General features: G+C 41.2%; 1 protein-coding gene across 2 annotated transcripts in view; it reads right to left on the bottom strand.

Moving 5' to 3' along the window:
- Positions 1 to 13288, bottom strand: part of drp2 (dystrophin related protein 2) — a 95021-nt gene that overhangs the window by 2299 nt on the left and 79434 nt on the right. The window contains exons 16-21 of one of the 2 annotated variants that reach the window (XM_079351559.1): positions 13158 to 13269; positions 12193 to 12329; positions 9964 to 10029; positions 5148 to 5213; positions 2065 to 2211; positions 186 to 438 (exon numbers count right to left, since the gene is read on the bottom strand). In XM_079351559.1, coding sequence (XP_079207685.1) covers positions 186 to 438; positions 2065 to 2211; positions 5148 to 5213; positions 9964 to 10029; positions 12193 to 12329; positions 13158 to 13269 — 781 coding nt within the window. The remainder of the gene's footprint in view (positions 1 to 185; positions 439 to 2064; positions 2212 to 5147; positions 5214 to 9963; positions 10030 to 12192; positions 12330 to 13157; positions 13270 to 13288) is intronic. The other variant, XM_079351560.1, reaches the window with a different exon arrangement.

The following is a 13288-nucleotide window of genomic DNA, read 5'->3' as shown; positions in this document are numbered from 1 at the left end:
ATCGTTTGTCTTCTGTGCAGGATAACTGTTGTCTGTCTTTTGTATTTGAATGACGTAATGACTTCTATTCCTTGGCCTTTTACTTCTCTCCCCTGACAGGTGTCATATTTTACAATCTGTTCTCTTAAAAAATATACATCCGTTTTTTTTATGACACCCCACGCCTGCCTCTTACAGACATCTACCTGTAGCAGGAGCTCTCTAAGCCTGCGCAGCTGGGACTCCAGCTGTTTGTTGTGGTCCTCTAGGATCTGCATTCGTGTCTCCAGTCGTGTTTTGTGTTGCCGGAGGACCCGCGCCTCAGCCAGCAGCTCCTCATCCTGCTGCCCCTCTGCTGTAGGTGAACCCGGACCTCCCTCTCCAGCTTCAGTCAACATGGGAACTGATGCTGCCTCTTCGTGCTTCCACTTCAGCCTCCTATACTCGCCCTGTAGCACCCTGAGGACCCACAGATGAGGACACATGGAGGGAAAACAGTCAATTGATGCTCCTCCACAAACTAATCTGACATACTGTGGTGAAATTACTGCAACACATAAAAAACAAAGCAGCGTGTCGGAGCCTGGAGCTGAGTCACCATCACTTTTAAAATAAGCTGCATTAAAACCATCATCAATCTCTGACATGTGTGTGATGCTAAGGCCAATAATTAAATGTGTGCTGTGCTGTGAAAATCCTCTTTAAATGTCTTTCAATTCATCTGGCAGATGAAAAAATGATGTTGCTCTACTTCACTAAAAGTGGTGAATAAGTAAACCCTCCAATTTAGGACGAACAAAAACCGGAAATATGCATTATTTTCCTTTCAAAATGCAAAAATCCAATATCTCGTGTGAGGCATTAAAATGGTGTCTATCCCCTTTGGAGCAAAACAAACTTTTGATCAAGGCCAAACAATTGTTGTGTCTAAGAGAGCAATTTGTTACACTAATAAGGTAATATAAATGCACATGGGCTACGAATGAGCAAATATCCTTAATAGCTAGAAAGCCAGGTGGTAGTTTATCCTACACTGTTCAGGTACCAGGCACATAAGTGGATATAAACTCATGCATCCATAAACCTGGACAATGGAGCTCACTGCAGTGCAGGAAGAATACTTTGTAGAGAAACTGAACTGGGTCAAGGTTTTAGACACCCACAAGGCACTGGCATACGTGTATGTGTGTGTGCATCTGTGTGTCACTGTGCGCGTAAAAAAAAGGGCTGCAACACAATTGGAAAAAAGACAATTATTCATATGAATCAGTCCCATAACGGTTGCCTCTAGTTACCAATTAAGTGGACAGGGGAAATGAATTTGCATCCTTTAGTGAATGCCAGAACCTCTCAGCTACCAGGATGCAATTCATTGTAAAATGAACATCTGAACTTAAATGGGTCAGAAAAGCACATCATTTAGAGGTCTGTAGGACACCATCAAAGGGCAAAGTAGTGTGTGATGTAAAGAACATATTTCAGATTTCATGGTGCGTGTTTCAGTGTGGTTTGGAAGTGTTTAATCTTTACAGAAAGTGTGAGAATTCAGCCGATGCTCTAAATAGAGTCATTCTTCCAAATGGAGACATACAAAACCAAACCTAATTGCGACATCATATTTAACACAGTTCTCAATGCTTACAAGATCTGCAAAGAAGTTTCATCAGACTCGGACAAGTCTGTGATTTACTGAAGGAGTTTTATAGTCTCATGAATGCATGTCGTGGTTAAAGGTGTCATCGTGCGACCTCTCATCATTTCTGTTTCTTTTAGCACAACCATCAATGTGTTGTTGTTTTTTAAATCAGATTTGAAGAAAATTAAAACCTTCAAACATTTGGACAGACACTGTACATATAAAAATATTTCACTTATAACACAACTTTCAACAACAGAATTTGTTGAAAGGCTCAAGGAAAAAGGGTTACTTAATCACACATCACACATCAAATCACACAGCTGTGTGATAGAGGCTTACTCTGCTGATGTATTAAAGTTTGTGCAGTCAACCTGATTCAGAGAGATATTTTTGTAACTGCACAGCACAACAAATGTAACATGTCCTAGGATGTGTTTGTTAAGGACCTGTTCTCGTTTTCCAGGCGGGCGAGGGTGCATTGGAGCTGATCCTTGTCCTGGTGCTCCAGGTGGGCCAAGAGCATGTGCTGTCCGCAGGGTGAGTCATTGTCCAGGGCTGGGCTGGAGTGACGCAGGAGGTACTGATCTTCATCCCTGAGTCCCCCACACAGGAGACAGCACACTGAGCCACCAGCACACAGCCAACAGCAGCACAAAGCAGAGCCAGGGACAGCTTGGGACAGAACATAGGCCATGGCAAGGCAAGGCAAGCAGGGTGATGGAAGGTCTCTCAAGGTAGGACACGACATCAAAGACTGGACAGAATGTGATGGGACAGCAGGCCCGGGAATCTTTGGGTGTCACACGATTCAGAATTTATTTTCAATACAAATCAATTCTGGATTTATGGATCCATGGATTCAAAGTCTGTTTTTAAATTAGATCAGATCTACTCTAGACATATAGACTGGCTGAATTTCTTGCTGCTCCATTTGGCATTCTGAGTTAAAGAGCTAGCATTAGCATGAAGCAGGGAGTGACTGATTAGCCAAAAATACATTGATTCTTGGAAGTTATGAATCGATTTCAAATTTCAGACGATAACATCTCGACTTTTACATAAAACTTTTTTATTCCCACCTCTATGGGACGCTATGACAAAGAAACTGCCCAGGTTAACACATTTTTCTGGGATAAACTTAGCTTACTGCAAGAAACATTTATTTAAAAGAGGAGGTCGATTGTAAGCTGCACATGACCCTAATAATACACACTCAACTGTCAGCAGATCAGAAAACATAAGGTATAGAGCAACAGTCAGACCTATGGCTGTAACCTAATGACTGCATTTGTGAACGTTTGGCAATTACTGTAATGAAGAGAAATCATTTTGTCAATGTAGTCTTGCTTTAATGCTTCAGGACACAACACTATCTATTTTTCAGAGTTGAGTTATGGGCCTTGATGTATAATCCTTAATTATACATTAAATGTACTATTTATAGACCTAGTTTGAGCAGACTGGAGATAGCCAAATTCATTTAAGATGGAGCACTGAGACCTGTTATTTAGGAAGTCCTACTTCAGTCTTACATTGGCTTTTGCTTTAAGAAGTTTAATATTAGTTATGCAAATGTCCATACTTGTTAAAGTTATATTAAAGCAATTTAATCATGAAATAGAGGCAAACACATCTCCTCCCATCCTGATCATTTGAAAACACAGTTTTATATTCCATTAGTTACCTTTACATTTACACCAGAGAAATTTACACATCACTTAATTAAACAGTATATGAAAGCAATTACATTTTAATTAACGATAAATAAAAGATCCTCGACTTTTATTATGTAATTAACTTTTTTCAAAGCCAGCTGCTTACTGTAATATCATCGTGGAGGAAATTGTTCTTTGACTTAGTGGTTAACAAGAGAAATAAATCTCAAAAGTATAATTATACGTTTGGGCATTTTTTTGTCTATAGATTAATCACATGCACATAAAAAGTTTATTGAACATGGCATATACTGTATATATTCAGAAAAATACAAATTTAATTGGGATTTGTATTAAACTTGTGTATGGAGGAGAAGTTTGGCTTCTTCGATCTTTGATCGTGGTGGTTAAAGAACTTTCATGTGAAATGAGGTGCAGTAAGGAGCAACAGTGATATCAGAACAGCACGCAGAGTGAGAAGGTGAAAGCTGCGCACACAGGCGGCATGGTTCAGGACAGGGAACAGTATGACGCCAGCCATACACCAGCTGGAGGCACAGATAGCACAGCGACATGTACAGAGCCATGCAGCAGGAAACACAGAGAGGAGCTGACAGACAAAGGGACGCCTTTGACGAATAGGTACGACAGGGAACAAGGGCACAAGAGCAAAAGAAAACAACAACAGGGCTACACACAAGGGGAAGAAGTGGTGTGTCATGCATACCAACACCCTCTCAGGCATAGAGGTATAGACAAACACAGATGCAAAACTATATGCACAAGCACTGATATACAAACATTTTTGTGGCTAAGCTCCATCCAAGGAACACTCGGGCTACATGCAAGACTAAAGTGTCGGTGGAATAAAGTGGAACTGCAGACGAGTAGTGTGGTTTTGTGGATTTTTTTTTGTAAAAGCTTTTCTTGTGGTGTCAATCACAGCCGTCTCCCAAAACACATGCACACACACACACACACACACACACACACACACACACACACACACACACACACACACACACACACACACACACACACACACACACACACACACACATACAGACATAAAACACATCTGACAAGAAATAATAAGCAATCTTCTCAATACACAAACATACAGACATAAACCTGGAGCCCTAAAAGAGCAGACACTGTGTGCAGAGCTGCTGGGCATGCAATCTTGACTTTAAAGCTCGATAAAAGAGAAAAAGAAAAAAAAAAGACTTCTGAGAGAAGAGGGAAACAGCTGACATCTCACAAAGATGTCAACAACAAAAAAGACACAGACAGGCACAAACACATAATCTCCACTGTCCAACCTGGCACATCCCTGGTTTTCACTGATGAAGCCCCCACCTTATTGACTGCCTCACTGTCCTCAAGCATCCCTATTCCTCCTACTGTCGTAACCACCAGCACTCAGCTAGCTTTAATACACACACACACACACACACACACACACACACACACACACACACACACACACACACACACACACACACACACACACACACACACACACACACACACACACACACACACACACACACACACACACACACCTCTCTTCAGTGGGGCTTTTCTTGTATTTACTAGAGCCCACAGCAAAGACTTAAATCTGCACACCACTCGCCGTGGGTCATTTTCATTATGTGCCTGATTATTTATGTGATTACCCACTGTTTGTCTCACAGTTGAACATGCATGCACATGCCAGAGAAAACACACTTACACACAGAGGCAATCAATGTATCGAGGGGTTTGGAGTGTATATACTGATACACACAAACACACCTACACACACACACACACACACACACACACAATTCCAGAGAAAGGCTGTGTTTGTAATGAGGTGGCTGCATACTTACAGACTTTCATCAGGAGACAGGCTATCCGTGAAGAATGAACAATTCTGGCTCTCCATTTCTGCCAACCTATAAATACAAACAAACACACACAGCAAGGACAGCATATGACACAAATAAATGCATGTATGCACACAAACAGGAGCGTGTATGTGACAGAGAGTCAGAGCAAATGTAGAGAAATACACAGTGTCAATATGCTTCTTTAAATGCAAGATAAACTAACAAACAGTACAGTTTAGTTTTTAAGTAGTGTGAATGAAAATGTGTGGCCTTTTAGTTTTTTATGGACTGAAACTAAACAGCAAGCTGTTCACAAACATACAACTGACAAGACTGCGGAGTGGCAGAAATTCTACTCGTACAAGCTGTAAAAGTGTCCAAGAGGAGGGAGGATAAAATGTTGATAAAATACTGTCTACCAGCATGGAGGCAATAAAAAAGCCTTTCAGAAATGTGCTGCTGTCCAGCACCATGGACAGCGTCTGTGTGTGTGCGAGGAGGCAGCAAGTTGGCTCCCTGTGTAGATTTCAGGACCAAGGACAGCTCCTCGACTCCTGCTTCACACCCTGCTGACTGTCAGTGGACAGCTGCTCTCATGCTGCTCTGTAAGCTCTTTCGCCACTATAACAAATACAAAACGCTGCAGAGGGGCAAAATTGTTTAAAGCGTGTTAAAAATACATGGTGCTTATGCTGTTTTAAATCTGACGGCATGAATAATGAAAATCAGAGCCGGAAAATTCACATCAGTGCGTAAAAAGACAAGACTGTGTGTGTGTTTAAATTGTGGGTTTTTTAAAAGGTAAATGGGGTCATCGTCCTTGTGCAAGACATAAATTGCTCTCAATGTTTAGCACAGAGGTGAGCTCTAGGAAAGTGTGTGTGTGTGTGTGTGTGTGTGTGTGTGTGTGTGTGTGTGTGTGTGTGTGTGTGTGTGTGTGTGTGTGTGTGTGTGTGTGTGTGTGTGTGTGTTAATGAGACGCAAGTTGTAAAGTGTTTTGCATAAAAGGCAGTATAAACAGCATCCTTTTACTAAATAAAAATAATGAAAGGCTGCATATTAAAGTGCACATTTTGGCTAATCCATATTAAAGAGAGTGTTATGGCTTATATACCAGCTTTAATAAACAGAAGTAGTCACACACTTAATATACTCCAATGTGTTTCAATTATTTAGAGAGCCTATTCACACTCTTAAACTGTGGGACTACTTTCTTTCACTGGAGTTTGCACCTCGATTGAGTCACTTCAATGAGCAGACGCAATGTTTGTTGGCTCATAGAATCTAAACCAATAATCATTCAGTATAATAATACCTAATAAAACACTCTTTACAACAATAATAGTCATGATTTCTTTGTGCGTTTATAACAAACAAAATCATAATATACTTTCAGGAGCAGTGTTTAACACCCTCTGCTCTCCTTCACGACTGTCTCTGCCTACTCATTCTACAGATGTGGCTTGAACTTTGAATGCACAAGACCACCCACTCTGACACCCATTAAAAAGAAGTGTTAGGAGACAAAACCAAATGTAAGTTAAGTTTATAACAAGTTGAGTATTACTGTGTTGCCCACACGCTGATTCAGTACTACTGACATATATGTGTTAGATGATCAAAGGGAGATTTTCTCATTCAAGAGAGTCAAATAGACAACTTAAAGATGCAAATGTGCAAAGAGCCTTGTGCTTCTTACCTACAGTACATATATACTGTATAACACTCGTACAATGACGTGAAAGTGTTAGTCTGAAATCTAAACTGCAATGCTCACACCCCATGCTGTCATCTTTCACAGAGTGTCGTCAGCTGAAGGACTGAGGGATGTGAGGAGGAGGAGAGATAGGGAGGGGGTGATGTAGAGGCTGTCAGAGACATCCACATTACATCCTCAATTCTCTGCGGTGTCCAGTGGGACCACAACACTGAGAATATGTAAGGATTCATCCAGGTCCTCTTACTGTAGGGACCGGCCTGTGAACGAGACCCCTTATCCTTCAATGTATGCTCTATTCGTCAGAAAGCCTCCACAAAGCAGAAGTCTCTTTCAGGAAAATGAGAAAAGAAAGAGTAATGAGTAGAAATAAATAGTAATTTCTTTATGTGTGGGAGTGTGTGGGTGACTTGTGTAAATGTGTGGTAAGCTACTTGACGGCGTGTCAATAGATGTGAAAGGAAATGAGAAATTTAAAAGAGAGTGTGAGAGGAACAGGGGAGATATGCCAACACAGATGTAGGAGTCCTCTCATCTACCCACGGTAAAATTGTGAAGAAATGAAATCTACTTCTACACTTATACTGGGGAGGGGGGGGGGGGGTGTAAGAGATTGCGATAGAAAGGGAAGTAGAGAAAGACACACACAGAGAGAGAGAGAGAGAGAGAGAGAGAGAGAGAGAGAGAGAGGGCCATCTCTATGTTTGACAAGCCTACAGATCTGACTTTTACTCAACCTAAACATCAAAAACTTTATCTCCCTTGAGATGACTGGAGCTACATTACTGCCATGGTTTAACAAGTACACCCCTCACAAACTGAAGGGCACTTTGACAAATACGTGCACACACACGCGCACACACACCTGTCTGTGTGTCTTCCCACGGGGGAGATTTTCAGACACTGACCTGCCTGTGATGACATCTAGAATTTTGATATCCGCTTGACTTTCCATTACTGTTCAAAGTGAATGGTGAGGTACGATTAATGCAGGGAATGAATTCAAATAAAAAAAGGATTTCTCCCTTTATATTCTTCATCAGCTGGCAGGTGGTAGAAAGAGATAGAAAAAAAAGGGAAAAAAAGACGATGGAAGTCAATTTGGCATGCTGCCAGAGAGAAGATAAAACACTCACCGTTCCTTTAATAAGGACTGTCTCTTCTTATTATGACTGTTCTCAGATCAGTGTCCTCACACTTCTCTTTAGTGTCTGAGTCCGCAAATGCCCATTCTCATTCATTTTAATGCAACTGGAATAAAAGCAGTCGAAAGTTTTTAAAAGTGCCTCTCGTCTTTCTGCCTCACTTTGGACATACAATGAAGCCAGCCACAGATATAGGAGCACTACTGTCATGTTGACAAGAGGAACCTTAGATAACTCACCCTGTGATTAGTAGCCATCCTAAAAAAAACCCATTTCATTTCAGCTAGAGTAACTAAGAGCTTAATGTAGCTACCTATATTTGTTTTAGGATGTTTTAATCGCACCTTAAACTAAATGGTTCAGATTTTTTGTGTTGCTGGAGTTTGTCAATATTTATAATCAAAGTATCACCTGTCTTGTTTTTGTTCTGGTATATGTAAAAAAAACACCCAATTGCTTATTGAACACAGATAAATAATCCTTACTACATACAGCTGTAAGAGGGAGAACTCAGTGTGTAACAAACCGCATACTCATTCCTTGCAAACATGGTAAAGATGTTATTGCAAGTGATGGTTTCCTATGCAAAAAAAAAAAGATGCTTGGATAAAAAGATAGCTTACAATATGTGAAAAGTGTAAGCTCTAAAGTTTGAATATCAATACATTGGACTCTGAACACAAAATGTCATTCAAACGTTTCACTTTTTTTCTCAGCAAGTTAACAGACAAACTTTAGTTTAGTTTATTTGTTTATTTGAGCTGTTATAATTCTGCTCAAAAGGAGTGGGCTGAAGCAGAAGCTAACTTTCAGGGTGAATGTGTGTGAACTCTTTCACAAAAATGACTGTTTTCCATTTCTGCTCTTTTACTTTATTTTAGGGAAGGCTGTTGGCAGCTCCATTGTTATGGTAGTTATGCTGGTATTGTTGTCAGTGACCATTACAATGTTACAATATTTAACAGCAGTTTCAAGCAAATTGTATTAAATGTTGAAACAAAGTGGTAAATGTAGGAAAATCTAAAGAGAGAGAGAGAGAGAGAGAGAGAGAGAGAGAGAGAGAGAGAGAGAGAGAGAGAGAGAGAGAGAGAGGGGAGATTATAAAAGGAAGAATAAATGTGTGGGTGGTAGACAATGGAAGAGAGGGATGAAAGATAAGACAAAAAAAAGAAAACAAACGAAAGGGGAAAAGGAAGAGATAAGACGGGTAAAGAGGATAACTGGGCTTGCTCTCTTGTTGGTATGTGTTCCCTCCGCTTTGGCAGGGTCTAAGGCAGCGTGTGTGTATACGTGTGTAAGAGCGTGTGGGGAGCAATACAAATAGCACACAGACACAGACCCAGTACCTTACACACTCGGCAAGGCTCAAAGGAAAGGTGTGTGTGTGTCCAGCGCACTGTGGGCAGAGCTGCCAGGAGTGTGGGAGTCCAGCACTGTGCCCTGTTTATAACCTGTCACACAGACACTAATCCACACCAACAGCTCCCAGGTGACCAATGGGCCCACTGCCCTTGCAAGTGACAAGCTGCAAGGCACGCTAAGCCTCGCTGACCTCAACACATATACACACACACACACACACACACACACACACACACACACACACACACACACACACACACACACACACACACAGACAAACAAAAAACGCCAACTGCTCTGTTTTTGTACACCCGCATGTGTTTGTGTGCAGAGCAGACGGGCAGGAAACTGCTGGGCAGTTGGGTCTCTATGCTGGCTGGACAGAGTGCACAGCACGCTCAAATCAATACTTCAATCAGTGTGTGGAGAATACTAAAAGGTGAGGGAGCAGAGGAGGTGGAGACGAAGGAGAGACAGAGTGAATAAAGAAAAGAAGGTGGGGGGGAGGTTGATTAGAAGAAAGGAAAGTGAGAGAAGGGGAGTCTTTGCTGTAATGATTTAAAGTATAGCACAGCCACAGTGGGCCACATACCTGCTGGCATAATGTTCGATCCTGCTGTGTGTGTCCGCATGGGGCAGCTTGGGTGACGAGCACGGCCTGGGAACAACAACAGCTAATGTCAGTACCTCAGACAAACAATAACCTGTGTGTTTTTATATCCTGCAAGTGTAACTGTATGGATGCAGAAAGGTCAAACGAACTTTAATTCACATATTTTGCAATAACCCAGCTGTTGAACATTTTCATGAACATGAAAACCTTTTTCTTGATGAAGTGTGAAATATACATTTTATTTGAGTAAGTATCATAACCCAGGTGTGAACACTTGTATTTGAATTAGCCATTTTTGTATTATGTTTTTACTCTATTTATTTAAAGTGTTGCATGTTAGGATGTTTTTTTAATCAGGACAGACAATGGTTTTTAAATATTATTGAACCACAGGGTTACAATGTTACTCGTGACCCTTCATCACATGTTTCATATATCTATGAGGGTCTGATGAATGCATCTTTGGAAATACTTTTTTTTTTCCTTAGGACAGAACACGAGTCAGCAATTCACACCAAGGATTTGAAATATGCAGTGGAACATCAATATGTTAATACAAGTCATAGAACAGCTTCCACCCTGACATTGTGGGAAATTATAAAGATTTCTCTGCTGCCTTTGGGGAGGAGAAATAAACATGAGTCTCTGAAGCTGCTGAATTTAGATAATAAATATGCAGGAACATGGACTAATTACAAACAATCTGACCCTGTTCTTAAAGGCTTAAATGTGTGTTACAGGATAACATTCAAATCAACTGAGGTAATATGGGAATGACCAAACCATTTCCATCAATAAGAGAGTAAGTAAGTAAGTCAGACTGTTTATGTAGTACTTCTAAAACACTCAGTTACCAAGTGCTTCAGGGAAAAAGCAATCAAACAATTCATACAGTGAGGCACATTTACACAAATAAATCACAAAGTCACATAAGGTAAAGTTAAGAAGAGGACAACATACGCACAAACACAGGCAAAAAAATACTAGGCACAAGAAAGGGTCTTTGGGTTTAATGAAGGCTTGTCTGGGTGGGTCTGTAGATGCTTCTTGAAAGAGTCCAAAGATTATGCAGATCTGAAGGTTTGTGGGAGTTGATTCCAAAGAGTGGGGGCAAAAACAGCGAAGGCACGACCACCGTTCGTCTCATAAGAAGAGCGAGGGATGGAAAGAAGGCCAAGATCAGAGTATACGAGGGGTGGAATATGGTACGCAGAGGAGAGAAATGTAGCTGAGGGCAAGGTCGTGCAGAGCATTGTATGTAAGTAACGGGATTTTGTAATGAATTCTGAATTTTATTGGAAGCCAATGAAGGGAGGCAACAATGGGAGAGCCGTGGAAACGATGGTTGGTTTGTGTTAATAATAATCTAAACGGGAGAAGATGAATGTGTGAAGTCAATTTTCAAGATCTGAATGGGAGAGCATTGTTTAACTGCATTTCGTAACTGTAAGAAACAGAACTGTGAAAGCTTAGTGATGTCAGGGTCAAAGGTCAGGTGTTGGTCAAAAAAGATTCCAAGGTTGTCAGCGGTTGGTTGATGAAGAGGACCAATGAAGAGAGAGAGAGAGAGAGAGAGAGAGATCCCACAAGATGCGTAAAAAGGTCAATATCAGCTCTATGTAATCCAGATGCAAAATTACGATATGGCTTCTACATGCATGCATCTGTAATAATAACACAATGACATAATCAGTAGAGCAGTGTTATACAACATTTTTAAAAACTATTCATCAAAATAATTTGAGCGATAATTGGTGCTTTTAATTTGTGTACATGTCACTAATTGGCTTCCACCACCTCAGTGTTTTCTGTGTGCTGCATTAGTTGATGGGCCAATGAACTCATTTAATGTCTGAGGTTATGAAAGGTGACCATATCATGCTAAATCTTCCTGGGTGCTGTTTAGCCCTAAGCGATGCTTGTTGATGATCTCATGGATTTTAGTCTTATCTCTGCTTTATTTCCCTCTGGGTGAGGCTCGCTCATGTGAACAGAGCGTCTGACCAGACTGAGATCACAGGAGTAACATTATGTTAATGCTGAACACGGAGCTGCCCCTTTAACCCATCGCAGGGAGTCAGGGGGCCCTAAATTGGCAGAGCGTGATGATTAGCCTCCATCAGGCGGCAGGGTGAGGACAGAGACTGGTGATGGAAAAAAACAACAGAAAGAAATGTGTGTGTGCTTTTGTTTACGTGTCAGACTCACGTCTCAGAGCTCTCAGCTTCCAGCACAGATTGCACCGGCAGGTAACCTCTCTGAGGGTGTTTGGAGAAGTACTGCTTTGATCTGAACTTATTCTTCAGCGTCTTGGCAAAGTCCCTCATCTTCTCCCCCGAGGTTGTCTGGAGTGTGATTTAGGAGACGAGGGGTTGGAGGAGGGATGAGAAGTGGTTGGTAGATGGTGGAAGAAGAAGGAGACAAATGACAGAGCTTAAGAACCCTCCAAAATGTTGCTTTATCCATAATGATCTCATCTGAAATGTGACCACTTGGTCTCAGCTTTAGAAGACTTATTCCTCCATCTGCTTCCTCTTTCAGTTTCAGCTGCTCTTCCCTTTAACACTCCATCCTCCATTTTTTCTCTCCCTCTCTCTAATGCTCTCTTTCATTCCCCCTCTATCAGAGCAGTAATCTATGATCGCATGCCTGCTTCACCATTGTGGAAAAAATGCCACTGGTTAATAAAATGTATTGTCCATTGAAAAATCCTTTTAAAGACAGCCTTTTACAATCTTTCACAGCTGAGAACTGATCAGAGATTCAATCTGGCACTATATCAGATTCGTTTGCCACTCGGGCTACATTGCTACAGCTACTCTACTTCCAAGACTGTGTGCAATCGCTTAAGACTCTGGTTTTATTGAGGGTTAGAGCACAGTGTGGGCTCCACATAGCACATTATATGTTCGCGATGTGAGCCAGAAAGGATCTTATTGCTGAGTGGTACTCAATCTCTGCATACTGTAGATATGGCGATGGCAGTATAAGTATATACAACACTAAACACTCAGAGATGATAGAGAGCTTGCAGTGTAGAGGGAGCTAATCTGTATTTGGCAGCAGGAATCAGGAGTAGTAGATTTTATTTTTTTGGAGTTCAACTGGGTTTAATTTGTCCCTGGGGAGTTGAATTTGTATTCACTTAAAGCAGCAGATGATGTTTGTCTTACTGGTGTGTAGTACTCCATGATGGGGTAGTGCAGCTTCTTTCCCTTGGTAGTGCGGCCGGTTAGAAAACATGTCTGGCAGATGTCCACATTGAACTGCTTCAGACTGCGATACCTGTCAAGATCAATAAAAT

The sequence above is a fragment of the Symphodus melops genome (genome assembly GCF_947650265.1).
Source record: "Symphodus melops genome assembly, chromosome: 9".
Lineage (NCBI taxonomy): Eukaryota > Metazoa > Chordata > Actinopteri > Labriformes > Labridae > Symphodus > Symphodus melops.
This window is presented reverse-complemented; position numbering and strand designations above follow the sequence as displayed.